We start from the raw sequence: 26,898 nt of genomic DNA, 5'->3' as shown, positions 1-26,898 counted from the left end.
CTCTCTTTCTCTCCCTCCCTCTCTCTCTCTCTCTCTCTCTCTCTCTCTCTGTGTCTGTGTGTGTGTGTGTGTGTGTGTGTGTGTGTGTGTGTGTGTGTATACGAGCATATGCAATTTTCCATGTGTGCATGTGGAGACCAGACATTGACATTAGATATTCTCCTCCATATTTCCTCTCTTTGTTCTTTCAATGAGGTCTCTTACTGCACCTGGAGCTGGATAGTTAGACTAGTCTGGCTTACTAACAAGCCCCAGGGATCCTACCTCTACCTCCCCAGCACAGCATGTGCCGCCTCACTCAACTTTCTATGTGGGTGATAGAGATTGGACTTGGGTCCTCATGCTTGCATGGCAAGCATCAGGCAGTACGGAAATACCTGTACTTCCAGATCCAAGGAGACCAGAGCCTTCTGGTGTCTGTAGATACACATGTACAAACCATTCTCATCACCACCACCACCGCCGCCGCCACCACCATCAATATTTTTAAATTATATTTATTTACAGGTGCCATGGGGTACATGTAGAGGTTAGAGAATGAACAGAGAGTTGGTTTTCTGCTGCCAGCTTTTGGCTTCCAGAGATCAAACTCAGACCATAAGACAATGTTAAGTGCCCTTTTCCTGTGAGCCACCTTTCTGGCCTCTGGGATCCTACAGGTTGTTGTAGGGAAGCAGGTGACTAGGTCAGGTGATCTGATAAAATACCTTGCAGTTCTACACGTCTGTGCAGTATTGGACTATTTCGCTCACCCATGTGCAAGCTAAGGATGTGGGTTGATAGTAAAGAGACAAACTCAGGTCTTACTTCTCTAGTGCCTAGGAACTAGGTCTTCTTACCGGAGTCACTAAACCTTTTTGAGCTAATCTTGTTGTCTGCAGAATAGATGAAATAATACCTTTACCACACGGATGCTGTGAGATCACACACATCAACAGGTTTTCTAAACTGCCAAGTATGCTCACATGTCATTGATAACTAGAAGGCTATGAGGCTATAATAATAACCATTTCCCGCTAACCAAACAATGTTTGTAGCTGTCATATGAAGTATAAAAATGAGCGTAGCCTGTGGATTTGCTTTTAACTCCTCCCTTCCCAGGGGAACCTTCTGTCCCCTCACTGCCTCCTTTGGGGAAAAGCCAGGGAGAAAATGCTGGGCTCAGGCTGGAGGCTGAAGACATTTTACCATCCACCAGAACTTTGCATAGGCAATGTGAGCGTTGACTCTCAGTAACTTTTTCTACAGGTAATGAAGCCCAAAGTAAATTGAGGCCTTTGTGTTTCAGTGCACAGCGTGTAAGGAAAGAAGATAGACCCTCCAGGAAGAATAATTACTTGGATAAACCCTCAACAAATATGCTGATAAACTCACAAAGTTCTTGTTATTGCTCAATGCTAATTGCATTTCCCTGGGTAATCACCATGAAAAATTCATTGAGTTTTTTTGGAAAGAAGATAGCCATTGCATTTTAATTGCTAGAGACCAGCAAGTAAGGAAGAAGCTTCCCTGGGAAAATGCTAACTGGGAATAAACTCAGGAAGCGATCTCCCCAGGCTGAAAGATTTAGTTCCCTCAAAAACAGAGCTAAGGGGAAAAGCTGAACCTTGTGGGTAAACCAGCCTTTCTAGGAGCACTGACTTCAGTGCTCAAACTCAAAGCCACAGACCCCCTGGACAGTTGGTCTCTTTGCTACAGATGGTGACATATATGTTGAGCTAACTTAAAGAATTTAATAATTAGGAACCTACCAAAATTCCATAAATGATGAGTTGGAGGCAGAATCTAAGTCTCAAGAAACATATATAGGAGGAAATTTGTATTTCTATTCAGTAACACGTGTGACAGTGATGGCTAGTCTTTGCTGACAAGTATGCTGGATTTTGAATCACCTGGGAGACACACCTCTAAGTACATCTGTGAGGGACTTTCCTGAGAGGTGTAACTGAGACTTGCCCTGTATGTTAGGGCCTCTAAGCAATGGCCGAGGTCTACGACCAAAGCCCCAGCACCTCCTCTCCCTGCTTCCTGACAGAGTAGCACCTCACATTCCTCAGCACAGTAGACTGGATCTTTTGTCTCTGAGCCAAAGTAAGTTCTCTTGACCGTGTATTTCATCACATTAGCTAATACAGAGAGGGAGGACCTCAACCAAGATTATATATAATCTCCACTTAATATCAAGCAATTTACAGAACTGTCGTGTGAAAAACAGCATCCTAACCCAACTCCATCCTTCTTACCTTGTAGACCTCTGCTTCACGGAGGGCTACTTAGAGTTACCTCAAAACAGGACCAGCATGGGGGGGATCTTGATTTCGATGCCTTTACCTGAGCTGGTCCAACCTTAACATTATCTGCCTAAGACCCTTGAGACAGGGCATCTTCTAAAGTTGAACTTAGGCCTTCCCTGGCCTCAGAAGAAAACAGGGCTGGGGCACCTCCAGCATCCTCCCAGTGGATGCACATGGGGTGTGTGGAGAGCAGAGGGCAGTCTCCCAGATGCTTCCAGAAGCCTCTTCTGTCTCCTCTGTCTTCTTATCCCTTCCTCTCATCATCATTCCCAACCCAGCCCCAGACTCTTCTCTGTTGTGGAGGTTCTCAGATGAGAAAGACAAACTAGAAGTCAGAGCCTTTGGGGAAAGGCCCAGTGACCCAGATGCTAGTCCTCAGTCTGGGATGATCCATGGGAGATCCACAGTTCTGTGTCGCAGGCAGCAGCTGCTTCTTCTTCAGCTAGCGGACCTGCCACGGAGCCAAGAGACATTGCTGTGTAATAAGACTGAAGAGACCAGTGTCATCTAACAAGGAGTCACTATGTGGCTCTACCTCATGCCAGGCAGGTGACAAGATTTCATGTGCCCCAGACTGGTCTGGAACTCTAGCCAAAGACGACATTAAACTTCAGATCCTCCTGTCTCCATCCCTTAAGTGTTCCAAATACACATGTGCACCACCATGTCCCATTTATGGCTCAAACCCAGGACTACTTGAACACTAGGCAAGCATTCTTCCAACTGAGCTAAATCCCTCATCCCCTTAAGTGACTTTATATTAGCACATCACATTCGGAAGGTAGACGTCTGTCTACCAAATGATCCCACACAGATCTGCTGCTCTAGGATTTTTTTTTTAAATAAGATTTATGTATGGATGCAGAACCCCAAAGCTCTAGAGTTTGCCGCATGCCAATGGTTCTGAACCCCAACCTTAGGGATGCTGTCCACCATCACAGCTTGTGAAAGACTACTTAACACAAATACTGTGCTTCTTAAAATCTTTCTGTGGTGTGGGGGATGGGGGATTATGATTGACCTGTAAAGTCAGAGGACAGCCTCAGGTGTCAGTCTGCACCATTCACCCATCTTCTTGGCTGCTGAGTACACCCAGCAACAGCCTGGGAGACTCAAAATACCGTCCTGTCTCTGCCTCCCATCTTGCTTAGGAGTGCATATACATACTATACCCTTCTGTGACCCACCCCAGCTGTCCATGAGTTCTGGGGATTCGAACTCCCTACACTTACATAACAAGTACTTTACCCACATTGCCATCTGCCCTGCCCAATACTATGCTTTGATATGCACTGTCACACTTGGTCCTCTCTCTAAACAGATTCAACCCGAGAGTCATCCAAGACTTTGACTGCTAAGTCCTGAGCTCTGTCTGTGGAGTAGGAAATGCAGCTGCTGGCATCTGCTTTAGAAGTCATGGATGAGGGGCTGGGGATTTAGCTCAGTGGTAGAGCGCTTACCTAGGAAGCGCAAGGCCCTGGGTTCGGTCCCCAGCTCCGAAAAAAAGAACCAAAAAAAAAAAAAAAAAAAAAAAAAAAAAAAGAAGTCACGGATGAGTGATGTTGGAGTAGATGATAGAGCAGTAACACTGTGGCTACCCACCCTAAGCCTAGTCAGGCTCAGGACGAATTCTCTTCTAATCCCCACCAAAGGGGAAAACACAGCCAAGATGGTTATGACGAGAAATCGTGGGCTTACCAAGAGTAGGGACTTGCCAAAGGTCACCCCCAAAAGGCAGATCCAGGTCCCAGACTCAGTTTACCCTTTCCCAGCTAGTGCTCATATTACTAGAAATCCATGAGGGTTGTGTTATAAATGTTCCTTCTCTCTCTCCCCTCTCTGGTGAACATTCCCTAGCCCTATTTCCAGCCCTCATAAGTCCCCGGTGTCCTAAGGCAGTTCTTTCAGAGACAGTGCTGCTCTTCTGACCCACACTCACCTGCACAGTGTCATGGATCCAGTCCAGGAACTCTGCTACTTTGGCATAGACACCTGGGCGATTGGGCTCTGCACAGCCACGACCCCAGCTGACCACCCCTACAAGGTGCCACGTGTCACCACTGGGACACACCAGGGGTCCCCCACTGTCTCCCTGAGGAATCCAGGAAAGGAGACACAAAGAAACAAAAGTCAGACCTGCCTGATGAAGCAGCACCAGTCTTCCATGGAGAATGAATTCTCCTGCAGGAGAGGAAGGCTCCTGCTTCTTGACATTATACCCGCTGACTTTACCTTCCATAACACTGTTTGTAGTATGAAGTCCCTAGGTAGTCTGCCATCCCCCATCCATGAGCACTAACCAAGGGATCAAGCTGCAGCAAGTTTCCTGCCCCCTCCTTCCACCACCAGGAGGTCCCCCATTCCTCCCTCCACGACCAGCCACACCTGGCACGCATCTGCCCTTCCATCCAGGTAGCCGGCACACAGCATGCGGTGTGTGAGTGCCCCACTGTACATGCATGAGCTGTTGCAGAGATCGGTGCTAAGCAGGGGTACCATTGTGTCCTGCAGTGTATCTGAGCTATGAGCTGTAGAAGACACAGAGAGAAGCTGCAGGGTACCAAGCCAGGCCAAAAAGGCAGGACATCAGGAAAGAGATGAGTCACAGCTCTTCAGGACACAAGGACCCATAGAAGGAAGAATGGGCAGGACAATGGACCTGGGCCAGAGGACAAGTCTTCCAGACTCCCAGCTGGGAATGAGGAGACCACGAGGAAGATGCAGTCTACCAAACGCTGAGGTCATGATGCTCCTGGGACCAAAAGGAGGAGAGTGAAAGAGCCCAGGCTGCGGGAAAAGTGTTCAGTGGTTGTTCTCCATAGGAACGCCCAGGCAGGGGAGACTGAGTACTCAGGAGTCACCAAGGGGGGAAAAGAAGTGCCTTTGTCAGGTGCCCAGGGGAGGGGGAAGTGCCGCAGTTTAGAAGATGCCTCTCCCTCCCCCACTTTATACTGAGGGCCCTCGGAGCTCACTCACTATGGCTGGGGTCGGTGTGGCCCCAGCCAGACACCCAGCACTGCGACCCTTGTGGAAAGTGCTGCTCCTTGGCCGGCAAACACACAGCGCTCACAGTGTCTGTGGAGAAGCACATAGTTGTGGTCCTGGCTCAGGCTAGGCTTCTCTCCTGCAGAGCCTGAGTGAAGAGCCTCCTCACCCACTTCACAGTCCTGGGACCTGGCCTCCACCACCAAGCTTGCTAGACAGAGAGATAGGTTGGACAATGTCCCATCTGGGAGCGCGCGTGTGTGCGTGCAAGTGTGCATGCAGCCGTGTGTGTGTGTGTGTGTGTGTGTGTGTGTGTGTGTGTGTGTGTGTGTGAAGGTATGGCACCCCCTAGAGGAGGTGGACAGTGGATTCGTTGCCTTGCCCCATCCTGAGGGCTGGAGGAAGAATGGAAATTCTTCTGTCTCTGAATATCAAATTTCTAACAAGACCCATTTGTCCAGAATGGTTCTTCTCCTGCAGAGTGACCGATCCTTCTTGGGATGATGGTTTCAGAAGTGTGTGACATGTTCTATGAGTGGAACGAAATACAATTTTAAGTTGTACATTGACATTCCACAACATAAACATGCTTCCGTGTAACTGCAACAAGGAGAAAAATTCCAGTTGGTGCTGGACCGCACCCCTTGTGATGCTGTCAATCTCCCTGCTAACTAGAAGGAGGCCCTGGCTCCATGACATCTACGGAAGACCCCCAATCTAGAATTCTAAAACTCTCTTGTTTTCAAATTACAGATCTGTGTTAATTCGTGAATACATGTGTTTGGGACTGTGAGTAAAGGAGTCTGAATGGTTGTCCTCCAAAGAGCCTTGTAAGTGTTACTTCAGTTTGATCTCAGACGCATGTGCACGACCTATCATCCCCGTGAGCTGATGGGCTTACCATCTGCAGTGCTACAGGAAGCCTGAGGGATCAGCTCGCCCCTCCTCCCATCAGTGTCTGTTCCTTAGACACCACTGCACCCAGTCTGCTCATTCCAAGGCCGGAGCCTCACCTGAGAAGTTGATTGGTGTCCGGAGCTGCAGCAGAGCCACATCATAGTCATGGTTCTGGGCGCTGTACAAAGGGTGGGGAATGATCTTCTCCACCATAGTTCCCTGGTGTTGTCGGACAGCACTGTGGCTGACCAGCCCTGCATGAACCCGCCAGCTGGATAGACGGGACAGCCTGAAACTGTACATAGAAACCTACTGAGCCCAGGGAGGAGGGGGAAGGGAAGGAAGACAGAAGTAAGGTGGCGGGTGGCAGGAACTCCCTCGGGAAACCATTAGTGAGCTCCAGGAATCCAAAAGTCATGTTTCTTAATATTATCCCCAGTGGCTGGCAGGACACTAGACATGCAGTAGATGCTCAGGGACTGGACTGAAAGACAGTTTGGTCAGCAAAGTGCTTTCTCCACGCAAACATAAGGAGCTGAGTTCAGATCCCCAATACCCACATAAAAGGCTAGGCATGGTTATAATCTATAATCTAACACTAGGGAGGCAGAGATAAGCAGATCCCTAGAGCATGCTGGAACACACACACACACACACACACACACCCCAGACATACACACATACCCCAGACACACACACACACCCAGACACACATACATACACACACATCCCAGACACACACCCCAAATACACACACACACACACCAGACACACACACACACACACACACACACACACACACACACAGATGTAGATATGGGCACATAATTTAAAATAAAGTAAATCTTTAAAAGTGTAAGGTTGAAAAGCAATTGAAGAAGTCAGTGTCATGTGACTATCCTCCACATGTGCATACAAACACACATACACACATGCATACATGTGCACATACAAGGGAATGTGCATATGCACATGGAGGATGGGGAACATAAGAAACGTAAGTCTTTGTGTTATGGTTGCTATTGATGAAGAGCTGAACTTGGCGTTAAACAAGAACACTGCCCCCGCTTCGTTGAGACAGACAGCAGGACAGAGACATTTTATTCAGGACATACTAAAGACAGACAGAAAGGTGACTGTGACTCACCTCCCATCCACGTGGCCCTGAGACTCACCTGTACATGCAGTGGGCGGCAGTCACTACCCAGTAGGGTGCCAGCACAGAGGCCCCACATGTGTGTCGGGAGCCGAGCATCACACTAGCTTGCCACGGCCAGCGCCCAGAAGCCACAGCTTGACCGCCAACTATTCGAGAAGCCAGAGGTCTTGCCCCACACTCTGCAAACAGAAAAGGTTAGGATAGAAAGAAAAAGTGCCGAGTGCAGACGGAGGGCTGGAGTAGACAGCTTGCCTCTGTTATATAAGTAGGGGACAGGAAGTTAACGGTATTGGTTACCTCAGCCTGTGCACTGGCTGAGACCAGGGACCACGTCTATGGGGTCTGTGGAGCTCTCATGCCCATCCCATTGAACAAGTCAAAGTGTCCAGGCATGATGGGTTCAAGAAGGGACTGGTAAGTAGACAGGCGTATGGGGAAGTGAGCAAAGGAACCCTACGCAATGTTGATCACTTGGCTCTAATGCACTACCCGCCCCTCAGTCTCTCCCAGCTGCTGACAGAGCTTGAATCTGCACCCAGTAATAATGCCACTTACAGGGCTCTTCAGAAGGAAGAGGCAGAGAGTGGCAGTGGTGAGGGAGAGAGACCATCAGCCCAGCGCAGTGGCTGATGGGACACATGATAGAGATGTCAAGGGACTCTGTATGAACAGGTTGTGTCTTCAAGGAGCCCAGCAGAAAGATGAGCAGGTAGGCAAGGTCACGCCAGCCCAACTCACATATGCACACACAGGAACCTGAATGACCCCCTCCATACAGCTCTTCCGCACTCAGGAGACCAGGAAGACTCCCTCCCCTCCCACCACCGACTTCCTGATCACAGGATATGACTCACCAGAACATTTGAGAGAAACAATTCGGCCAGAAGGACAGTTAGTGCTGCAAAATAGGGGTGTTCCTAAGACACTAGGCAGTGCCACATAACGGCCATGTACACCCAAGGGCATGAGGAGTGGTCAGGGGGTTCCTCACAGTTTTGCTTTGCTTTCTTAAGACAGTGTATTACGGGACCCAGGCTGGCCCCACACTCACACTATAGCCAAGGATGGCCTGACCTTGCCACAGCTTCCCAAGTGCTGGGGTTACAGGCCTGTGCCACAACAATCAGCCTAGCTTTATCGTTCTTAAAGCCTTCCTGTAGTCCCAACCTTATGATGCCACCATTCTTATCATTTTCTCCCACCCTTCACAAACAACCAGGCCCTTCCAGGACAGCAGGCTGCCCATTGCACCCCAGTATCAGAGGGAAACAGAAAGCATTCATAGTCCTGGAAGATCTGCTTGGATAAGGTCCAGGAATTGACAAATGAGAAAACCCAGTGGTTTCCATGCGCCTTGAGTAAGTAGATGTTCATGAATGGCCATGCTGTTGTGAGTGACAAGAGCCCTCCACCCAGGCTTCTTCCAGGCCCAGCATCTTCTCTGTCCCAGGCCCACTCTTGTTTTTGTGCTCCTTCCTGCCCTTTCGCATAAAACTCAACTGCCTTTTGATCTGACATTCTTGACTTGCCCTTCCTGTCTCTTCCCTCCAGCAGCCCACTCCCTGGTCCACTTGGCTTCAATTTTCCTAACCCTGTAGCCCTTCTACCCTCCTGGGGGACTTGGGAATCCCACAGAGGAAAAGGGGCAGCTGGGGTCACTCGCTCTGCCTCCAGTGCATTCCTAAGAATGGAGCTGAGCCTTGAAAGAAGTTGAGCAAGTAGGCTGAGATAGCTCCAGAGCACAGATGGGGCATCTGCCTGCACCCTCCCTGAGGCTTCCGGCAGTTTGAAGGAGCCTAAGCTGGCCAAAGACCTCCCAGCCTGTGCTGCCTAGAGTAGAGTAAGAGGTTTGGTCCATCCTGAGTCCCCTTCTTTCAGATGCTCTCATTTTCTCTTGAGAGAGCAGAATTATACAAGCAAAGCCTAGCCACAGGAGTCCCTGACTTGGCATCAGGAGCCTGGCCCCCAAATTGACCGTTTATTAGTCAATCGGGATAAAGCCTTGGATAAAGTTGTTTAACCTCACTGAGCCTCAGTTTCTCTACCTGTAAAAGTGAATTATGAAGGGCTAGAGAGATGGCTCAGAGGTTAAGAGCACTGACTGTTCTTCCAGAGGTCCTGAGTTTAATTCCCAGCAACCACATGGTGCCTCACAACCATCTATAATGGGATCCGATGTCCTCTTCTGGTGTGTCTGGAGACAGCTACAGTGTACATAAAAGTGAATTATGGTTTGAATACAAAATGACCCACAAAAGTTCTCCAGCAAAGCACCTGGTCCTCAACCCAGGGCACTGTTTTTAGAAGTTCTGGAGCTTTTCCACCTAGAGGAAGCGGATCTCAGGAGTATGTCCTTGAGTTATATCTTATCCTAAATCTGGCCCAGTCCCTTTTATGTCCACATAAGCAGCCTCCTCCTACACCCATTCCTGTCAACATGGTGCTCTGATGTAGCACATGGAACCAAGCCATCACTGGCTGAACCATCTACAATTGTGAAGCAAAGAGGCCTTTCTTCCCTTACATTGCCTTTCACATGTATGGTCATAGCAACACACAGCCAAGAAAGGGGGTGCAAGAGGACCTTTCTAAATCCTGTTCCAGGAACTAACAATCTTGGGGGGTGGGTTTTGGCTGTTTGTTTGTTTGTTTGTTTGTTTGTTTGTTTTGAGATATGTCTCCTGCATCCCAGGCTGACCTCAAACTCTGTATATAGTTGTGATGACCTTGCTGACCCTCCTGCCTCTACCTCCTGCTCAGAATTTTAGCAACAATACCTCCCAGTTTATTCAGTACCGGGGATTGAACCAAGGGCTTGGTGTGTGCTAGGCAAGCCCTCTACAACGTCTGAGCCACATACCCAGCCTTGCATTTCTTGGGTGAGGTAGATATCATATGACAGGGCATGTGACCTGGGTTTGTTGCCTGTGACTGGGAAATGGTCTTCTCTGCCCATGTCCTCACCATCAAGCTGCCCTGCAGGAAGATCTTTCTAGACTGCCCACCACTCACCTAACCTACAGAAGCCCTACCTGGGCTGCCATGCCTCCTCTACAAGGCTTCCCGGTCTAGCAGAGAGCTGAGCAAACTCCTGGGATCTGTTGAGCTTGATGTCAGACAGATTCACTGCCTTGTGTTGAGTGAGCCTAGACAGAGGAAGAGAAAACAGGAAGAAGTCAGCTTCAAACTGTAGCCTGAGCGAGGTCAGGGGGTCAGAACCACACTGTGTATGAGACAGACATGGCAACATTGTGAATGAGCCAGAGCATGAAGGCGACTTCTGAAGGCACATTTCCAGCTCCAGTGTCCCCACAAGCCATCCAGCCCTATAAGTCTGACTGTTACCTGAAATATCCAAGACTCTGGCAGATGTGCATCCCCAGGGCAGGGTTCCAGCCCTCATGGCAGACCAGGAGCCAGTCTGGCCGAGCCCTTACTTGCACTTCAAGCAGAAGATCCTCACCATTTATTCTGAAAGATACTAAAAGCCCCATGTGAAAACCCTCCTGCTGCCCAACCAAGAGGAGCTGGACGCTTGGACCACCCCAGGTCAGCTTGCCTGCCCCCCTGGGTGCCTGGTCAGTGCTGAAAACAAAAGCTACCATTTTGTAGATATTTCAGTTCCGTGTTTTGACCATGTGCTTTAAAAGGTGCTCTGAGGCAAGGGAGATGACTCAGCAGATAAAAGCACTCATCATCAAGCTTGTCAACCTGGGCTGAACCCCCACAGCCTATGTGATAGAGAACCAACAAATTGTCTTCTGACCCCCACACTCAGTCAGTGGCAGACGTGCACACACACACACACACACACACACACACACACACACACGAGAGAGAGTAATAAACAGGGGTATTCTACCACACTCTTAACCATAACAACCCTACAAGAAAGCAGTTAACTCCCTCAACAGAGGGGATATCGAGGCACAAAGGTGAAAGCAACTTGTCCAAGACCAACAAGGGATAGATCTAGAACATAAGCCAAGTCTCCTGAATTCAAATATTGTGACAGTAGTAGTCAATGTTTATAAACTGCTTTCTCCCCTGTGTTGTTGCATATTCTCTCTGTGTCTCTCTCTGTGTGTCTCTGTATCTCTGTGTCTCTGTCTCTCTCTCTTTCTCTGTGTGTGTGTGTCTGTCTCTCTCTCCTCCTCCCCTCTCTCTCTCTCTCTTTCTGTCTCTCTCTCCACCCTCTCTCTCTTTCTCACTCTCTCTATTTCTATCTCTATCTCTCTCCTTTCCTCCCTCCCTCTCTTCCTCCAGCCCTCCATCAGTTTAACTGTGTTTAGAGACAGAGCTTTGAAGAAGGCATTTAAGATTAAACAAAAGGCCTTGTTCTACAGCTTCATTGACAGAGTCCTTTCCTAGCATGCACAAAGCCCTGGGTTTGACTCCCAGTGCTGGCTGTGGTAGAACAAGCCTGTAACCCCTACACTCCAGAGGTGGAGGCAGGAGCTAGAGGCCAGCTTGGATACATTAGGCACTTAAAGATGAAATGAGATCCTGGGGTGCTGGTCCAGGGGGGCCAGTGTCCTCATAGAAGACACCAACTCATTCATTATTTCCCTACCCACCTCCCAGCAAACAGAAAATACTGTAGGATGATACTGTAGGGAGCCAAGAAGAGAGCCCTCACCAGGAACCAAGCTGCTCTTTGTAACTGGACGTCTAGCATCCAGTCTGTGAGAAAATAAACGCACACCCCATCTGTAGTGCTTTGTTATGGCAGGCCAGATGGCGGATACACGGGCTCACAACTACGCTTCTTTTATGTATTTCCATGCTTTGTTATTACAATTGCACGCAGTAAATACTTTTCTTTTTCACTGTGCATAGAAAGAATTGGAAGCTCAAGGAAATAATGTACCCATCTAGCAATAAATAAATAAATAAATAAATAAATAAATAAATAAATAAATACATAAATAAGAAAACCCCAGGCTTGATCTAACTTCTATAACTCTTTCTAACATCCGACCTTTGGACAGCATTGTACTGTGTGAACTCCAACTCTTCCTGGAAGAACGGACAGTGGAGACAGCCAGGGGACAATGTGGAGTGATGTCCTCAGATGACCTGGTGGCCCTGCTGTTCACACACTGTCACCCCTACCGCTAGCTCCTCTTCCCCCACATAAGCTTCATTTCTCTACTGCCCTGGCCTCCTAACCACACCCCAGCTAAAGATCGGGACACTCCTTAGGGAAGACCGTAAGCCCTAAACCCGACCTCAGTGCTGCCAGGTAGACCTTGTTACAACTCCCATCCAGTAGAGGAAGGGACAGAGGGTGATGGCAAACTGCTGGTCCTTCATTTCCGTCCTGAAGTGTAAAGGGCCCCGAGCTAGGAGCAAATCTGGTTCCTGTAGCTTTGAGGACATTGCCCACCTGCTTTGGGAAGAGATGGAAGGAGTTTTTCCTCACTGCTCACTCCTGGGCAGCTCAGCGTTACCTCCTCCTCCTGCAACGTCACCGAGACGGGTGGAGAGGCAGCCGGCCAGAGATACAACACTAACAAAGTGCAGAGAAAGTCACAGAGAGACTGGGAACCGGGAGGAAACCCCCAGAAAGGCTCAACGTGCCTAACAAGTCAGTACAGCAGTAGGGGTAGGCCTGCCTTCTAAAGAATCTCTGTGGGGTGGGGATTTGGCTCAGTGGTAGAGCGCTTGCCTAGCAAGCTCAAGGCCCTGGGTTCAGTCCCCAGCTCCGAAAAAAAGAAAAGAAAAGAAAAAAAAAAAAAAAGAATCTCTGTCAGCCACACTGACTATAGATAGACCCCAATCAATCAGTAAGAGAGGCACAGGACTGTCTGTCAGACTATCCTGTGTTTCTATTTGTCTGTTTGTCTCTCACTAAGAACAGTGTCTAGGTGGGGGAGGAGGGAGAATCTGACTAAAGCCATGGACCATCCATACAAGTAAGAGGACTGTAGGGTCAAGGTGTTCCCTCTATGACCCTTAAATCCTTCCATTCCATGGGTAACCCCTTCCCTGTCTGGCTGTCCATACAGCACAGATGACAGAGGGGCTTGTCCATCTACATACAGTGGCTGTTCAGCACCTGCTTCCATCTCCAAGCTTCCCTCAGATCCTGTCCTCCTCCCCTCTTCAGACAGAAGGGCCCAGTACTGACCTAAGAGCCAGGAACCAACACCTGCTCCAGCCAGCAGCCCCAGGGCTCCCAGTATTACACAGCCACGTTGCAGGCAGCACCAACGCTGGGACTGAGAGACTATGAAGGAAGCAGAGAGCTGTCTGGGTTGTCTCCTCCTGCCAGCAAGCTTTACTCAACCTTGAAGTTCAAACAGGAGCCTGCCCCCAAGGGACAGAACCTGGTTCTGGTCTCTGAAGACCAACCAGATCCCACTCAGTCCTGAAGCAGGAAACAGCAAGTGGGGGATAAAGAATGAGATGTCCCACATCCTCATACTGACCCAAGAACGGTATAAGGGATGGAGGAAAAGCATTCTTTGCTGATCCCATCCTGTCCCTCCCTTGTAGCCCAGTGTGACTTACTGGGTTGCTGCTGGTCTCCCAACTCTGCTCTGAAGATCCCAGGCCCAGGACCCTCTTCTGTGCACCGGATCTCCATTGGGCATTGGTCATCCAATGTTGAACTCTGGAGAAATAAGGGTTAGAAATCCAGCAGCCCTGTACCAGGGCTGCCAAGAGAAGACCAAGCTCTCACCAAATTCCAGTGCCTATCTCAGCCCTGCCCCCAAAGCTATCTGTAAGTCTATATTTACCTTGGAGATGCCTATCCAGGCCTTTTCTGCTCTCCTGGAACCCCTAACCCTATCCACTTCACTCTCCCATGGCTGCAATAGCAAGGAGAAAACTAGAACCCAGACCTGCTCTACTGCAGAGCCCATGCTCTCTATTAACCATACTCTCTTCCTGCCTCCTGTGAGCATCCAAAAGCTCACCCCCTGAGGCCCGCCAATGTCTCACTCTAGGCACCTCCATTCCTTCCTATCTCAGAAAAAGAGGATGGATACAGACACACACTACATAAACCACCATAGAAGCCAGGATAAGTAATTCAGGATAAACCATCATGAACTAGAATTCCTCAAAGAATTCTCAGTCTTGTCCCAAACACAACTCATAGTATTCGTTAAATGACCACAAAGAGTTCAACTGAAGCACCAATGGCTTTCAAGAGGCATTTTTCTCCAACAAGATCAGGGACAGCTTCTAGAGGGGAGAGTCCCTAAGGCAGTATCCTCTTGGGTGAGTGGAGCTTGAGTTGATGTATTTTTGTCAGGTATTGTATGGTCAAAAGATGTTGATGAAGCAAAGATGAGGTGGTTAAGAAAGAAACGAGGAGTGGGTTGGGGATTTAGCTCAGTGGTAGAGCGCTTGCCTAGCGAGCACAAGGCCCTGGGTTCGGTCCCCAGCTCCGAAAAAAAGAAAAAAGAAAAAAAAAAAAGAAAGAAACGAGGAGAGTTCACATGTACGCCACCGGGAGCTCCTGACCCATGATGAGCAATGAAATAATATAATTACAAGCACTGAAAAGTTCATAACTAGGTCTTACAATCTATCCTGTGAAGTTAAGTAACTCAGACCACCACTCCAAACTTCAATTCACCTATCATTCTTAAAGTAAGAGCAATAACTCCCACCCTAGTCTCCTCTAGTTATAGTTGGTAAAGGGTCATCAGCCCAACCCTCAGGAAGGGATTAGGTTACTGTCCTGGCCAATACTCTCCATGTTATAAAGCCCAAGTAATCTTTCTAAGATGTGACGATGGTGGTCCAGTCTTTAAGGGTCCCAGTGAATCTTTGCTGCCTTAGCATCTAGCTAAGCCTCACATCAGAGCTCCTAGGCTTTCGGGATCTTACCCTACCTCATCTCTCCCTCCTTGTGCAAGCACCAGCTCTCTCCACAGCACTGTGCCATCCCTCAGCACCTTCAGGCGCTCTCACACTACACAGGTTTTGTGTCTGCTGCACCTGCCCCACATAGCTGCCTCCTACTGACCCTTCAGTGTGGAGGTCATTTCTTCAGAGGATGTCCTTAATTAAAGAAAACTTATTGACTTATGTGGGCCTCACTTCTTTCTCTTTCTTTCTGCACTGGTCTATATATACCGAGGACTGGCACAAAAAGGCATGGAAGGAGGAAAAAAGAAGAAAGGGAGGGGAAGGGGGAGTGAGGAAGGAGGTAGAGAGGGAGAAGGGATGAAGAAAAGAAGGGAGGAAAACAATGTGGTCCAAGGGACTTTATAAATTATAAAACACAATTTCAATAAGAAATACATGTAGGCCATAAATCCTTCTTCAAGGAATTTGTAATCTGATAGAATAAATATAATGGGGCTGGAGAGATGGCTCAGTGGTTAAGAGTACATGCTGTTTTCAGCAAATGGTGCTGGTTCAACTGGAGGTCAACATGTAGAAGAATGCAGATCGATCCATGCTTATCACCCTGTACAAAGCTTAAGCCCAAGTGGATCAAGGACCTCCACATCAAACCAGATATACTCAAACTAATAGAAGAAAAACTAGGGAAGCATCTGGAACACATGGGCACTGGAAAAAATTTCCTGAACAAAACACCAATGGCTTATGCTCTAAGATCAAGAATCGACAAATGGGATCTCATAAAACTGCAAAGCTTCTGTAAGGCAAAGGACACTGTGGTTAGGACAAAATGACAACCAACAGATTGGGAAAAGATCTTTACCAATCCTACAACAGATAGAGGCCTTATATCCAAAATATACAAAGAACTCAAGAAGTTAGACCACAGGGAGACAAATATCCCTATTAAAAAATGGGGTTCAGGGGGCTGGGGATTTAGCTCAGTGGTAGAGCGCTTACCTAGGAAGCGCAAGACCCTGGGTTCGGTCCCCAGCTCCGAAAAAAAGAACCAAAAAAATGGGGTTCAGAGCTAAACAAACAATTCACAGCTGAGGAATGCCGAATGGCTGAGAAACACCTAAAGAAATGTTCAACATCTTTAGTCATAAGGGAAATGCAAATCAAAACAACCCTGAGATTTCACCTCACACCAGTGAGAATGGCTAAGATCAAAAACTCAGGTGACAGCAGATGCTAGCGAGGATGCGGAGAAAGAGGAACACTCCTCCATTGTTGGTGGAATTGCAGACTGGTACAACCATTCTGGAAATCAGTCTGGAGGTTCCTCAGAAAATTAGACATTGAACTGCCTGAGGATCCAGCTATACCTCTCTTGGGCATATACCCAAAAGATGCCCCAACATATAAAAAAGACACATGCTCCACTATGTTCATTGCAGCCTTATTTATAATAGCCAGAAGCTGGAAAGAACCCAGATGCCCTTCAACAGAGGAATGGATACAGAAAATGTGGTACATCTACACAATGGAATATTACTCAGCTATCAAAAACAATGACTTTATGAAATTCGTAGGCAAATGGTTGGAATTGGAAAATATCATCCTGAGTGAGGTAACCCAATCACAGAAAAACACACATGGTATGCACTCATTGATAAGTGGCTATTAGCCCAAATGCTTGAATTACCCTAGATCCCTAGAACAAATGAAACTCAAGACGGATGATCAAAATGTGAATGCTTCACTCCTTCTTTAAAAGGGGAACAAGAATACCCTTGGCAGGGAAGAGAGAGGCAAAGATTAAAACAGAGACTGAAGGAACACCCATTCAGAGCCTGCTCCACATGTAGCCCATACATATACAGCCACCCAATTAGACAAGATGGATGAAGCAAAGAAGTGCAGACCGACAGGAGCCGGATGTAGATCGCTCCTGAGAGACACAGCCAGAATACAGCAAATACAGAGGCGAATGCCAGCAGCAAACCACTGAACTGAGAATAGGACCCCCGTTGAAGGAATCAGAGAAAGAACTGGAAGAGCTTGAAGGGGCTCGAGACCCCTTATGAACAACAATGCCAAGCAACCAGAGCTTCCAGGGACTAAGCCACTACCTAAAGACTATACATGGACTGACCCTGGACTCTGACCTCATAGGTAGCAATGAATATCCTAGTAAGAGCACCAGTGGAAGCCCTGGGTCCTGCTAAGACTGAACCCCCAGTGAACTAGATTGTTGGGGGGAGGGCGGCAATGGAGGGAGGATGGGGAGGGGAACACCCATAGAGAAGGGGAGGGGGAGGGATTAGGGGGATGTTTGCCTGGAAACCAGGAAAGGGAATAACACTCGAAATGTAAATAAGAAATACTCAAGTTAATAAAAAAAAAAAAAAAAAAAAGAGTACTTGCTGCTCTTCCAGAGGTCATGAGTTCAATTCCCAGCAACCACATGGTGGCTCACAACCATCTGCAATGGGATCCAATGCCTCTTCTAGCATGTCAGTGACAATGTGCACATATATATATATATATATATATATATATATATATATATATATATATATATACATAATCTTTTTAACAAAAGATTACAGGTGTGGACTACTATACCTGACTTTTAAAAAAAAGAATGAATATAACATCTCAAAACTAGACTCTAGCTAGGTGTGATGGGATATGCCTGAAACCATAACAGTCTGGAGGTGAAACAGAAGACCCACAAGGCCAGCTTTGGCAACAGCAACAAAAGCCTGAGGCAAAGGCAGGCAGATCTCTCTGAGTTTGAGGCCAGTCTGGTCTACAGAGGGAGTTCCAGGATAGCCAGGGCTACACAGAGAAACCCTGTCTTGAAAAACCAAAAAATGAAAAAAGCAAACAAACAAAATAGGACTTAAAATAAATTGGGATGGGTTGTGGATTTAGCTCAGTGGTGAGCGCTTGCCTAGCAAGCGCAAGGCCCTGGGTTCGGTCCCCAGCTCTGAAAAAAAAAAAAAGAAAAAAGAAAAAAAAGAAATTGGGACTGGAGAGATACCTCAGGGGTTAAGTGAACTGGCTGCTCATTCAGAAGCCCTGAGTTCAATTCCCAGCCACCACATGGTGGCTCATGACCATCTGATACCCTCTTTTGTCGTGTAGGCATACGTGTGAATGGAGTATTCATGTACATAAATAAATAAATCTTTAAGAAAGGAAGGAAGGAAAAAGGGATGAAAGAAAGAAGGAAAGAAGGGAGGAAGGAAGGGAGGAAAGGAGGAAAGAAGGGAGGAATGGAGGAAGGGAGAAAAGAAAGAAGGAAGACAGTTTGGTCAGTAAAGGGCTTCCATAAAATCACAAAACCTTATAGTCTATTCCTAGATCCTATGTAAACCCATGGCCTGGTAGAACATGATTTTAGATCTCTGGGGCTTGATGCAAGCCAGTAAGAGATGCTTTCTCAAAAAAGAAAGAAAGAGAGAGAGAGAGAGAGAGAGAGAGAGAGAGAGAGAGAGAGAGAGAGAGGGAGGGAGGGAGGGAGGGAGGGAAAGGATCATGACAGGTAGCATATGAAGAATGACACCTAGAGTTGTCCTATGAAATATACTTGTGTATGCACATGCGTGTATGTGCATGTGTGCATGTGTGCATACACACACACACACACACACACACACACACACACATACACCCCAAAATGTCTTGATTCCTTCTCTAAATCACCTTCTGTCTTGACACATTGGATTATCCCAAGCAATGGCAAAGCCTAAACCACTGACCCCAAAGCGATGTTATCTTAGGTGTGATTTTCAGGCATTCAGTGGAATATCTCCAGGGTCTTGATTCTGTGGCCTGCTAAACTGGCTTTCTTCGCCATTCATCTAGGGTAAGGAAAACCTGTCAACCTCATCCAGTACAGCCCCCTAAACCGTCCGAAAGTGGATTCACTAGCCTACCAATGAGCCCCAGGCCAGTTTAGATTGCACAGAAGGCAGCAACCCTAACCCTTCCTATAAAGTGAGACACCATCCCACCACCCCCACACCATTCACAGCCAAAGTAGGACTGGGCCTCCCACAGGGGGCTGGCCATACTTCTGGAAAAACATAGTTCCCAGTGTGTGTACACACACACACACACACACACACACACACACACACACACACTCCATCTGTGCCCAGAGATGAGAGCCAAGGAGAGCGGGCCATAGGTATGTGTGGTTTTCTCTGAGGATGTAGTTCCTCTTGAGTGGATGCCCTGTCCAATCAGAGAGCCCATTATAGAAACAATTCCCCAGCACACCCCACCCAGACTTTCCTCTTAATGCCTGAGACACTAGACTTCAAGCCTGGTCTCTCAAGTAATCACCTTGTCTCAGGCACCACCTCACCTCAAAATGTAACCTGCCCAAACTCATGCTATAGCCTGAAAACATGAGCCTCCAGTAGAAAGACACCTCTTTGCTGTACTGAGCAGGAGTCTGTTTAATGCTTTGCTCAGTACAGCCACATGCAAACTACTTATCAGCCCAGCATAGGGATGGCAAAAGAAAGGCAGTCTCGGAGATAACTCTAGCTCCACAGCCCATGACAGGATACAATTCCTGCCCTGGAGCGGCCAGTAGAGGCTCTTCTAACAACCTTGCATCCTGGAGTAGAGGGTGAGCAGGGATGGAGGGATGGCAGGGGTACAGCCTTACCAGGTGAGTCAGTTGCACTGATGTAAGGCAGTAAGGTCTGCTGGGCAGGGTGTGGCTCCTGTCCTCATGTCAGGATTGATTCAACAGCCCAGCCAGCGTGGTTGGAGGATGAAGTCTCCCTGGTTCACACACAACCCCTCCCCTTGTCTCCCACCCCTACACACGTAGACACGCACCAGAGAGACAATGAACTATGCTCAGGGCCCATGAATAGGCCCCTTGTTGTAGAGAATCGGGGCAAGGGCTGGGCTGGGCCTGGTGGCCCCAGCCCCTGCTATCTGCTAACTGGAAGCTTGGAAACAGAAAATAGGGAGGTGGGGCAGGCTATTGTTGCTTAGCAACCAGGTTCCTTGTGCCCCCCCAAAAATGTGTATACTAGCACAATTCCCCCCCCCCCCTTCTAGCTGGCAGGGCTGCACTAAAGAGTGATGTTAGCACGTGTGGAAATGTCTCTGAGCTCTACGGAATCTGGCCTTTCCAGCAGTCTCAGGATGTCACCAGGTTGGGGCTGACAGATGACAAGGTATCTTCATTACTGCCTTCTCAGCCATAATGCATCTCTCACCCGACTGCTAGGAAGTGAGGCCTCCTCACCCAGTTCACCCCTGGGATCCAGTAGCCATTGGTGCTCTCTTGTTTCTTCTTCTTCTTCTTTTTTTTTTTTTTTTTTCCGGAGCTGGGGACTGAACCCAGGGCCTTGCTCTACCACTGAGCTAAATCCCCAACCCTGCTCTCTTGTTTCAAAGTTCAAGATAATGCAGCTGATCCCAGACTAGAGCTGGACACACCTGGAGCCATGTCCCTTTAAAGGAGAAGCCAAGGGGTGAGTACCAGGGAAGCAGGCATTCTCAGTTACGATCTGCCGTTCATGGATCCCTCAGATGCGTCAGTTCAATAGCACGGGCTTTAGAGTCAAATCTCTCCCAAACACAGTTCTCCCACTCAGCCGCCCTGTGAATGGAGAGTCATAGTTCTTACCTCATAGGGTTGAAGATGAAACAAAATGAGATATTGAATATAAAATTCTTTTTCTAGTATCACTATCTTAGACTAGTGATATGGTTGTCAGAGAACTGAAGGGAAGAGATGGTTCTTGTGGTAAATGACCCAAGGTTAGAGACATCTACCCTAGAGCACCTTCCCCAAAGAAGACCAAAAAGGAACATTCGGGGAGTTAATGAAGCTGGAGTTCAGGAAAAAAAAGACAATATAGTACACCTTACATGAAATGCTGAAGCTGCTTGGCGCACTGAGGGAAGAACAAATCACTGAGATTTCTGATCTTTTGCTGATGCTTTTATTGACATAACCATGAAGACAGCATTCTCCCCAGGGATGTGAGCCTGTATTCCATCTCCCTGAGCCAGTCAAAGTAGTAAAAATTAGCTGTATCTATTACTCTTGCTTTTACCTTTACAGCAAGTTCAAGGCTATTTTGAGTGGCTCAAAATTTGGAATGAATATTCGAGATAGAATATAGCTAACTCTATTCGTTTTAAGATTCGTGTCCACATTATGTGTCTGTGTAAGTCAATGTGACATGTATGAAGGTGCCATTAATGGCCAGAAGAGGGGGTCAGATCCTTTGGAGCTGGAGTTAGAGGTGATTGTGAGCCCCGCAGCGTGAGTGCTGGGAACTGAACCGGGGTCCTCTGCCAACATAGGAAGCACTCTGAACTGCCAAACCCTACCTGTATCCTTGCCTGTGGTTCCCTCTTAGCTTTTGCTAACTTGGGGTCATAAAGGCTCCACTAAACCTCCTGACTATCATCAGCCGCCCCTCTCGCAGGCTGGGCCCCAGCTGCTCTTCTGGTTCTCTTTTTTGACAGATACAGTTTTAAATGACTTGCCACTCTTTATGTAAACCAGGCCAGTCCTGAGCTCATAGAGCTCCACGTGCCTCTGCCTCCTCAAGGTTGGGATCAAAGGTGTGTGTCACCACATCTGGCTTGGCTCATTTTTAGCTGAATAGAGACAAGCAGGTTAGGGCTCGCCCCCTGAAATGTTGTCACTGAAAGCTGTGAGTTGCTTGTTTGAGACTCTGCTTCCTCTCTCATCTCCCTAACTTCTTGCCCACCCCACCATTATTACTTTGCCCACGCCAACCATACTGTTACCTCCTGCTTCTTTTCCTCATGCACTTACTGAACCCACACACAGTGATGAAGACACAGAGATAGACACAGAGGAGAGACCTGGTGGCCAGAGCTGAGACTCCCTAGCTAGGACTCCTAGAGCAGTGCTCTTTAGCTTACAATGTCAACCACTTACTGTGTGTCCTGAATGAGCCTGGGTATGGCACAGGCTTATTTATCAGACCCATAGACTAGGCTAGGAACCGATAAAAATAACTCATTTGTGAAAAGTGAAATTACAGTGACATAGAAGTATAGGAGAGCAGGGGAAGAGTTGATTCATCTACCCAGAGAGCCCAGAGAGGGCTTCTCAAAGGAGAAGACATTTGGACTGAATTTTAGAGAGACGGGAAGGGAAAAAAAAAAGATGTGGCAACTACGGAAAAGGGTATTTCAAATAATTCCAGGTGATGCCTGTGAACTGAAAGAGAAAATTCTCTTCTCCACAAATGCAATGAGACAACCAGAAGAAAAAAAGTTAGAATCAAGTCTTGCAAAGTCCTGGAGATTACTCAGAGACCCGTGGCAATCTGGAAAGTGTTATTCAAAAGATGCAATGCTCAGTGAGTGTTATGAATTTTAACTGGCTGGAATCCCATCCCCCTCACCCCAGCTCTGCAGTAGCTTTAAGGACCAACATCCCACAGGAACACTGAACAGTCACAAGAAGGGAGAACACAGGCTTATAGCACAACTTTCTCAGAGAGCTGTCACCTTATTTGAGCCCTCCTGGTGGGTCCCTAGTAGAAAGTATTTACCATGCTGCCTTCATCTGACCGAACTTGAGGCTTGACTCTGTTTCAATCTTTTTTTTTTTTTTAACTTAAAGGCATGGGGGAGGGGCAGTTGTTAGAGCTTACGGCTGTCTGAGGTGGTGGGCAACAGTTGATTACAATAAACTGTATTAAAAACCCTTAAAGAAGAATCTGGGGATGAGATGCTCCTCTTTGAACCTGGTAACTTCGTTCTTGTCCCGATCAGTCTTCTTCTGCCTTTCCATATGGCTTCATCTTCAAGAAGGCTATGGGTGGATGGCTCGTGTGCTTAGAAGAACTCTTGTCATTTTTACATGAGCCTGTAATAGCCAGCATCCTTTCCAAGCCAGCCTCAAGCTCTGTTCATGCCTGTTGGCATCAGGCGTACTATAATATTGTCATTGATATAAATGAACACCTTGGGTTGTGTGTGTGTTAGAGACAATGGGAATCTTCAAACCGTCTCAGTTCTGGCCAAGTCTGGCCTCAAACTTGGGATCTTCCTGCATCTGCCCCCTAAGTGTTAGGACTACAGGGACGTATCATCATGACTAGAAAACCTTGGATTCTAATAATGATATGTCAAAGCAATTGCTATATATATAATCTAATTAGTAACCTCGGTAAGGAAAGTAAACAGAAGCCATTGAAGACTCCAAAAAGTACAGAGCTGGAGAGATGGCTCAGTGGTTAAGAGTCCTCATCTCACAACTGTTCCAGGGGATTTGATGGCCTCTTCTAGCCTCTATGGGCACTGCACTCATGTGGTAAACACACATATACACTTAGGCAAAATAATCACATAAAATTAAAGAAGTAAACATTAAAATGTGCAACCAACTCTTCATCCAGATATAGGTTCTTCATCCAGATATAGGTTAGAGCATGGCAGAAATAAGTACATTTCAACCTAACTACAGAGTCAACACATGCACATGCGTGAACACACACACACACACACACACACACACACACACACACAAGTGGGGTTGGGGCTAACAGTCCTGAGCTCAACAATGTCATGCTGAGACATGGTACGAGGTGACTGCACTGACGCCCTGACGCTGAGGACAGTCCATAGTAAAGGTGCTGTACTTACTTCTAACTTAACCTCTAAAGGTGGCACCACTAACCAGGTCATGAAGGAAAGTTCAGAAGCCAGGCTCTGACAGGACAGACAGGCTCTGGGAAGGTTAGTATGTTTGGAATGCTATATCTATTGTGTTATAAGGGACATCTGGACTGCTGATAGGACAATGTGTGCACACAGAAAAGTAAAGCAGGTCTACTTCTCAACTCTCCAGAGCAAACTGAATCTGCTGAATCCTGTCATTACTTTAGCCTTGGCCCCACCACCACCCCTTGAAGATCCCCAAGAAAAGATGAGGCTATCTGGTTTGGTCTTTTCTCAACACAGTTATGATCAGCATAGGGTGCCTTCCTCTAAGGGTGAAGGCTGTGATCCTCCTCAAATGAGGAGATTGTTTAAAAAAAAAATCTCTAGGATTTTGTCATGGAAACATAACCCCTTTGGACAGGGGCCCTGTCTCTGTGTTTTCAGCCTGATGATTCTGGGCATATGTTGCCTCAAATAGCTTCTTAGTCATTTTAGCCCCATGAAGCAGCAGAAGGAATGGAGGAAGAGAAAGTCATGTTATGAACAAACTATTGCTTATCAAGTCCCACTAATGTTCTTCCATGGTACAAAGCATGGGAAATCTCTGTTTCTCTGTCTCTGTCTCTGTCTCTGTCTCTGTCTCTCTATCTCTGTGTTTCTGTCTCTGTCTGTCTGTATCTCTCTGTAACTGCGTGTGTGTGTGCGTGTTTGTGTATGTGCGTGTCAGAGGACAACTTTGTGGAGACAAACCTTTGTAAAGGTTTCTCTCCTTCCACCTTTACATGGGTTGACGGTATCAAACTCAGGTCACCAAGCTTGCTTGGCAAGTGCCTTTATCCGCTGAGCCATCTCATCAACAGGTCTGACGTCTCACAGGTAGCTCTCAGATATCAGGGATGCTGAGACAGGAGGATCACAACTTCAAGGCCACCCTGACCTACAGGGTGAGTTCAATGCCAGGCTAAACAATGTAGAGAGAGACCCTATTCCAAAATAAAGAGTAAAAAAGAGGACTATAGTTTAGTGTCTGGGTACTTATATAGCATGCATTAGACCTTGGTTTGGTCCCCAGCACTAGAAGAATCAAATAAATAAACAAGATAGGTATATGTCTTTGTCAGCTACTGCATGACCCAATGGTACCTCAGAGGACACTGCTGTAAGACGTGGTGTCTGCAACATCCTGCAGAGGCTTGTGCTTTAAGGCAGGCTGGGTTGCCATAGGAAACCACTAACCATCCTTATTGGCTTACACAATAAAGCTTTATTCTTGCTAATGTTTCCATTCCATAGGGGTCAAACTACAGCATTCTTTCCACATATCCTCAATTAAGACTTCAAGCTGGGCTAGGGAGCTGGCTTGATAAATGAAGTGCTTGCCGTACACCATGAAAGCCTGAGTTTGGATCCCTGAGACTTGCTGGTCAGTCAGCCTAGCTGAAGCAGTGAGCTTCGGGCTCCATGAGAGACCCTGTCTCAAAAAATAAAGTGAAGAGTAATAACAGAAACCATCTGATGTCAACTGCTGGCCTCCACATGTGCACATGGGTATAACAGCATGCATATGTGCACAATACATGAACACACGCAAACGCATAACACACACAACACACACAACACACACACACACACACACACACAAAACTTCAAGCCAAAAGAGAAGTCTCTGTCTGGAAGGTTGTTAGTCACAATGATGAGAGAGTAAGTCCTAGAGGACTTTGCACTGTCTGCACTTACTAGGACCACCCACCATAAATTGCTCCAGAATTACTCGCCTCCACCAACCACAAGGAAACCATAAAAAATGTAATCCTGCAATCTGCTAAGAAGCACTAATAACTACCATGTTGGATACCCAATAAATATTTATTTTTAAAAACAGATGGGAAGAAATTCCCTTGCAAAGGAGAGTCATTAAATTCACATTTACACTCCAATGACAATTTCGTCCCCCTGGGATGAAAGAGTAGTAAACAAAAACAAGGCCAAAGACTGACTTCTCTGTCACCCAATTGGCACCCAGTTAGGGATTCTCACTGGCTCTTGTCTCCACCAAGAGCCCCCATGTCTGAAGGGAGGCAGCCCAGTGGCTTGAGTTCCCTGGAGTTATATTCCAGTTGGAGTCAGTGGTGTGGCTGTGCATTGCTGGCAATGGCAGGACATCAGGCCTGCTGAGAGCAGCTCTGATCTCTTACAGAGTAGAGGCCACATCAAATGGACCTTGTCTCCCTCATCACCCTTCTCTGCTTGGCATCCAGAGCCAGTCTGGTTCACTCTGGCTATTTCCCACACTGAGAGATTGCTTAACTCTAGGTTGGAGCAAAAATGACCCTAGAATATAAAAGTGAAGTGTGGGAATCCCTGAAGAACGGCAGCCTTAAATGATGTGCTCTACCTGAAGCCACCTAACACACAACCCTCTGAAAGGAGGGCCAGAAGCCTGTGTTTCCACCCTGGTGATGCTGACACGGCCTCAAGCAAGTCCTGGCCCTGCTCCCACTGACGACTGTCCAATCCTCTAGGCCTACTTCAGGGCTCTCAGAAAGAGTGTTCCTTTTCCTCCTTCGGTCACTTCTGTCAAAAGCATCAAGGGCCCTTTTCAACTCCTCCGGATGGTCCCTGGTATGCAAAAGATAGCATGAAGTCCTTCCCTTTCACCCAAATAGAAATACCAAATTCTAATTCATATGGAATTCTTGGGCTTATAAAGAATGAAAATACTAAATCTAAGCTTTCTCCATTCCGAGGGATAAAGAGGCTACCAAAGGTGGACAGCATACAAGCCCAGGCCTCTTCCCATCCAGAATCGTTCCCCATGCTGACCCCTGCACACGCTGCATTAGTCATATATCCGCCCCACAACCAGGCTCAGAAGGAAGAAACCCCACCTGTAGACACTGGTCAGCACCATGGACTCTCATAGTGTTTTCCACCCCTCCCCCCTTCCTAGACTATGGATTCAAGACTGGCTGTTACCTTGTGTTCTTGACTGCCTGCTCTGTGGATTTCAGGCATAGTTAGATAGCTCCCTCAATCATATCAGCTCCTCATGGA

The 26,898-nt window shown here is 47.3% G+C and overlaps 1 protein-coding gene across 3 annotated transcripts; it reads right to left on the bottom strand.

The window, feature by feature from the left end:
- Positions 1-481: 481 nt before the first annotated feature.
- Positions 482-19,989, bottom strand: Tmprss5 (transmembrane serine protease 5). 3 transcript variants are annotated; one of them, XR_015626387.1, is made up of 13 exons: positions 19,838-19,989; positions 13,852-13,954; positions 13,469-13,567; positions 12,725-12,847; positions 10,681-10,816; positions 10,368-10,481; positions 8,190-8,233; positions 7,352-7,514; positions 6,293-6,471; positions 5,267-5,369; positions 4,680-4,822; positions 4,234-4,386; positions 482-2,745 (listed from the first exon to the last, which is right to left on the bottom strand). XR_015626387.1 is itself a non-coding variant. In NM_153311.2 (13 exons), the coding sequence occupies exons 2-13, from the start codon at positions 13,925-13,927 to the stop codon at positions 2,737-2,739; spliced, it is 1,338 nt and encodes a 445-aa protein (NP_695223.2). In that variant the 5' UTR covers positions 13,928-13,954; positions 19,838-19,910; the 3' UTR covers positions 1,809-2,736. The 3 variants fall into 3 exon arrangements, 2 of the variants coding, with proteins under 2 accessions (XP_087416816.1, NP_695223.2); NM_153311.2 differs by having other exon boundaries at positions 1,809-2,745; positions 5,271-5,369; positions 19,838-19,910; XM_087560690.1 differs by lacking the exon at positions 12,725-12,847 and having other exon boundaries at positions 5,271-5,369.
- Between the last annotated feature and the right edge of the window lie 6,909 nt (positions 19,990-26,898).

The sequence above is a fragment of the Rattus norvegicus genome, chromosome 8 (genome assembly GCF_021556685.1).
Source record: "Rattus norvegicus strain SHRSP/BbbUtx chromosome 8, alternate assembly SHRSP_T2T, whole genome shotgun sequence".
NCBI lineage: Eukaryota > Metazoa > Chordata > Mammalia > Rodentia > Muridae > Rattus > Rattus norvegicus.
This window is presented reverse-complemented; position numbering and strand designations above follow the sequence as displayed.

What these genes read in the sequence shown, in the direction of transcription:
- Tmprss5 (NM_153311.2), bottom strand. Translation starts at nt 13,927, where the DNA reads ATGGAGATCCGGTGCACAGAAGAGGGTCCTGGGCCTGGGATCTTCAGA. An exon ending in TGTTGGTTCCTGGCTCTTAG is followed by an intron (nt 12,848 to 13,468) that starts GTCAGTACTGGG and finishes GCACTTTGTTAG; the next exon opens with TGTTGTATCTCTGGCCGGCT. An exon ending in CAGAGTCTTGGATATTTCAG is followed by an intron (nt 10,482 to 10,680) that starts GTAACAGTCAGA and finishes TCCTCTGTCTAG; the next exon opens with GCTCACTCAACACAAGGCAG.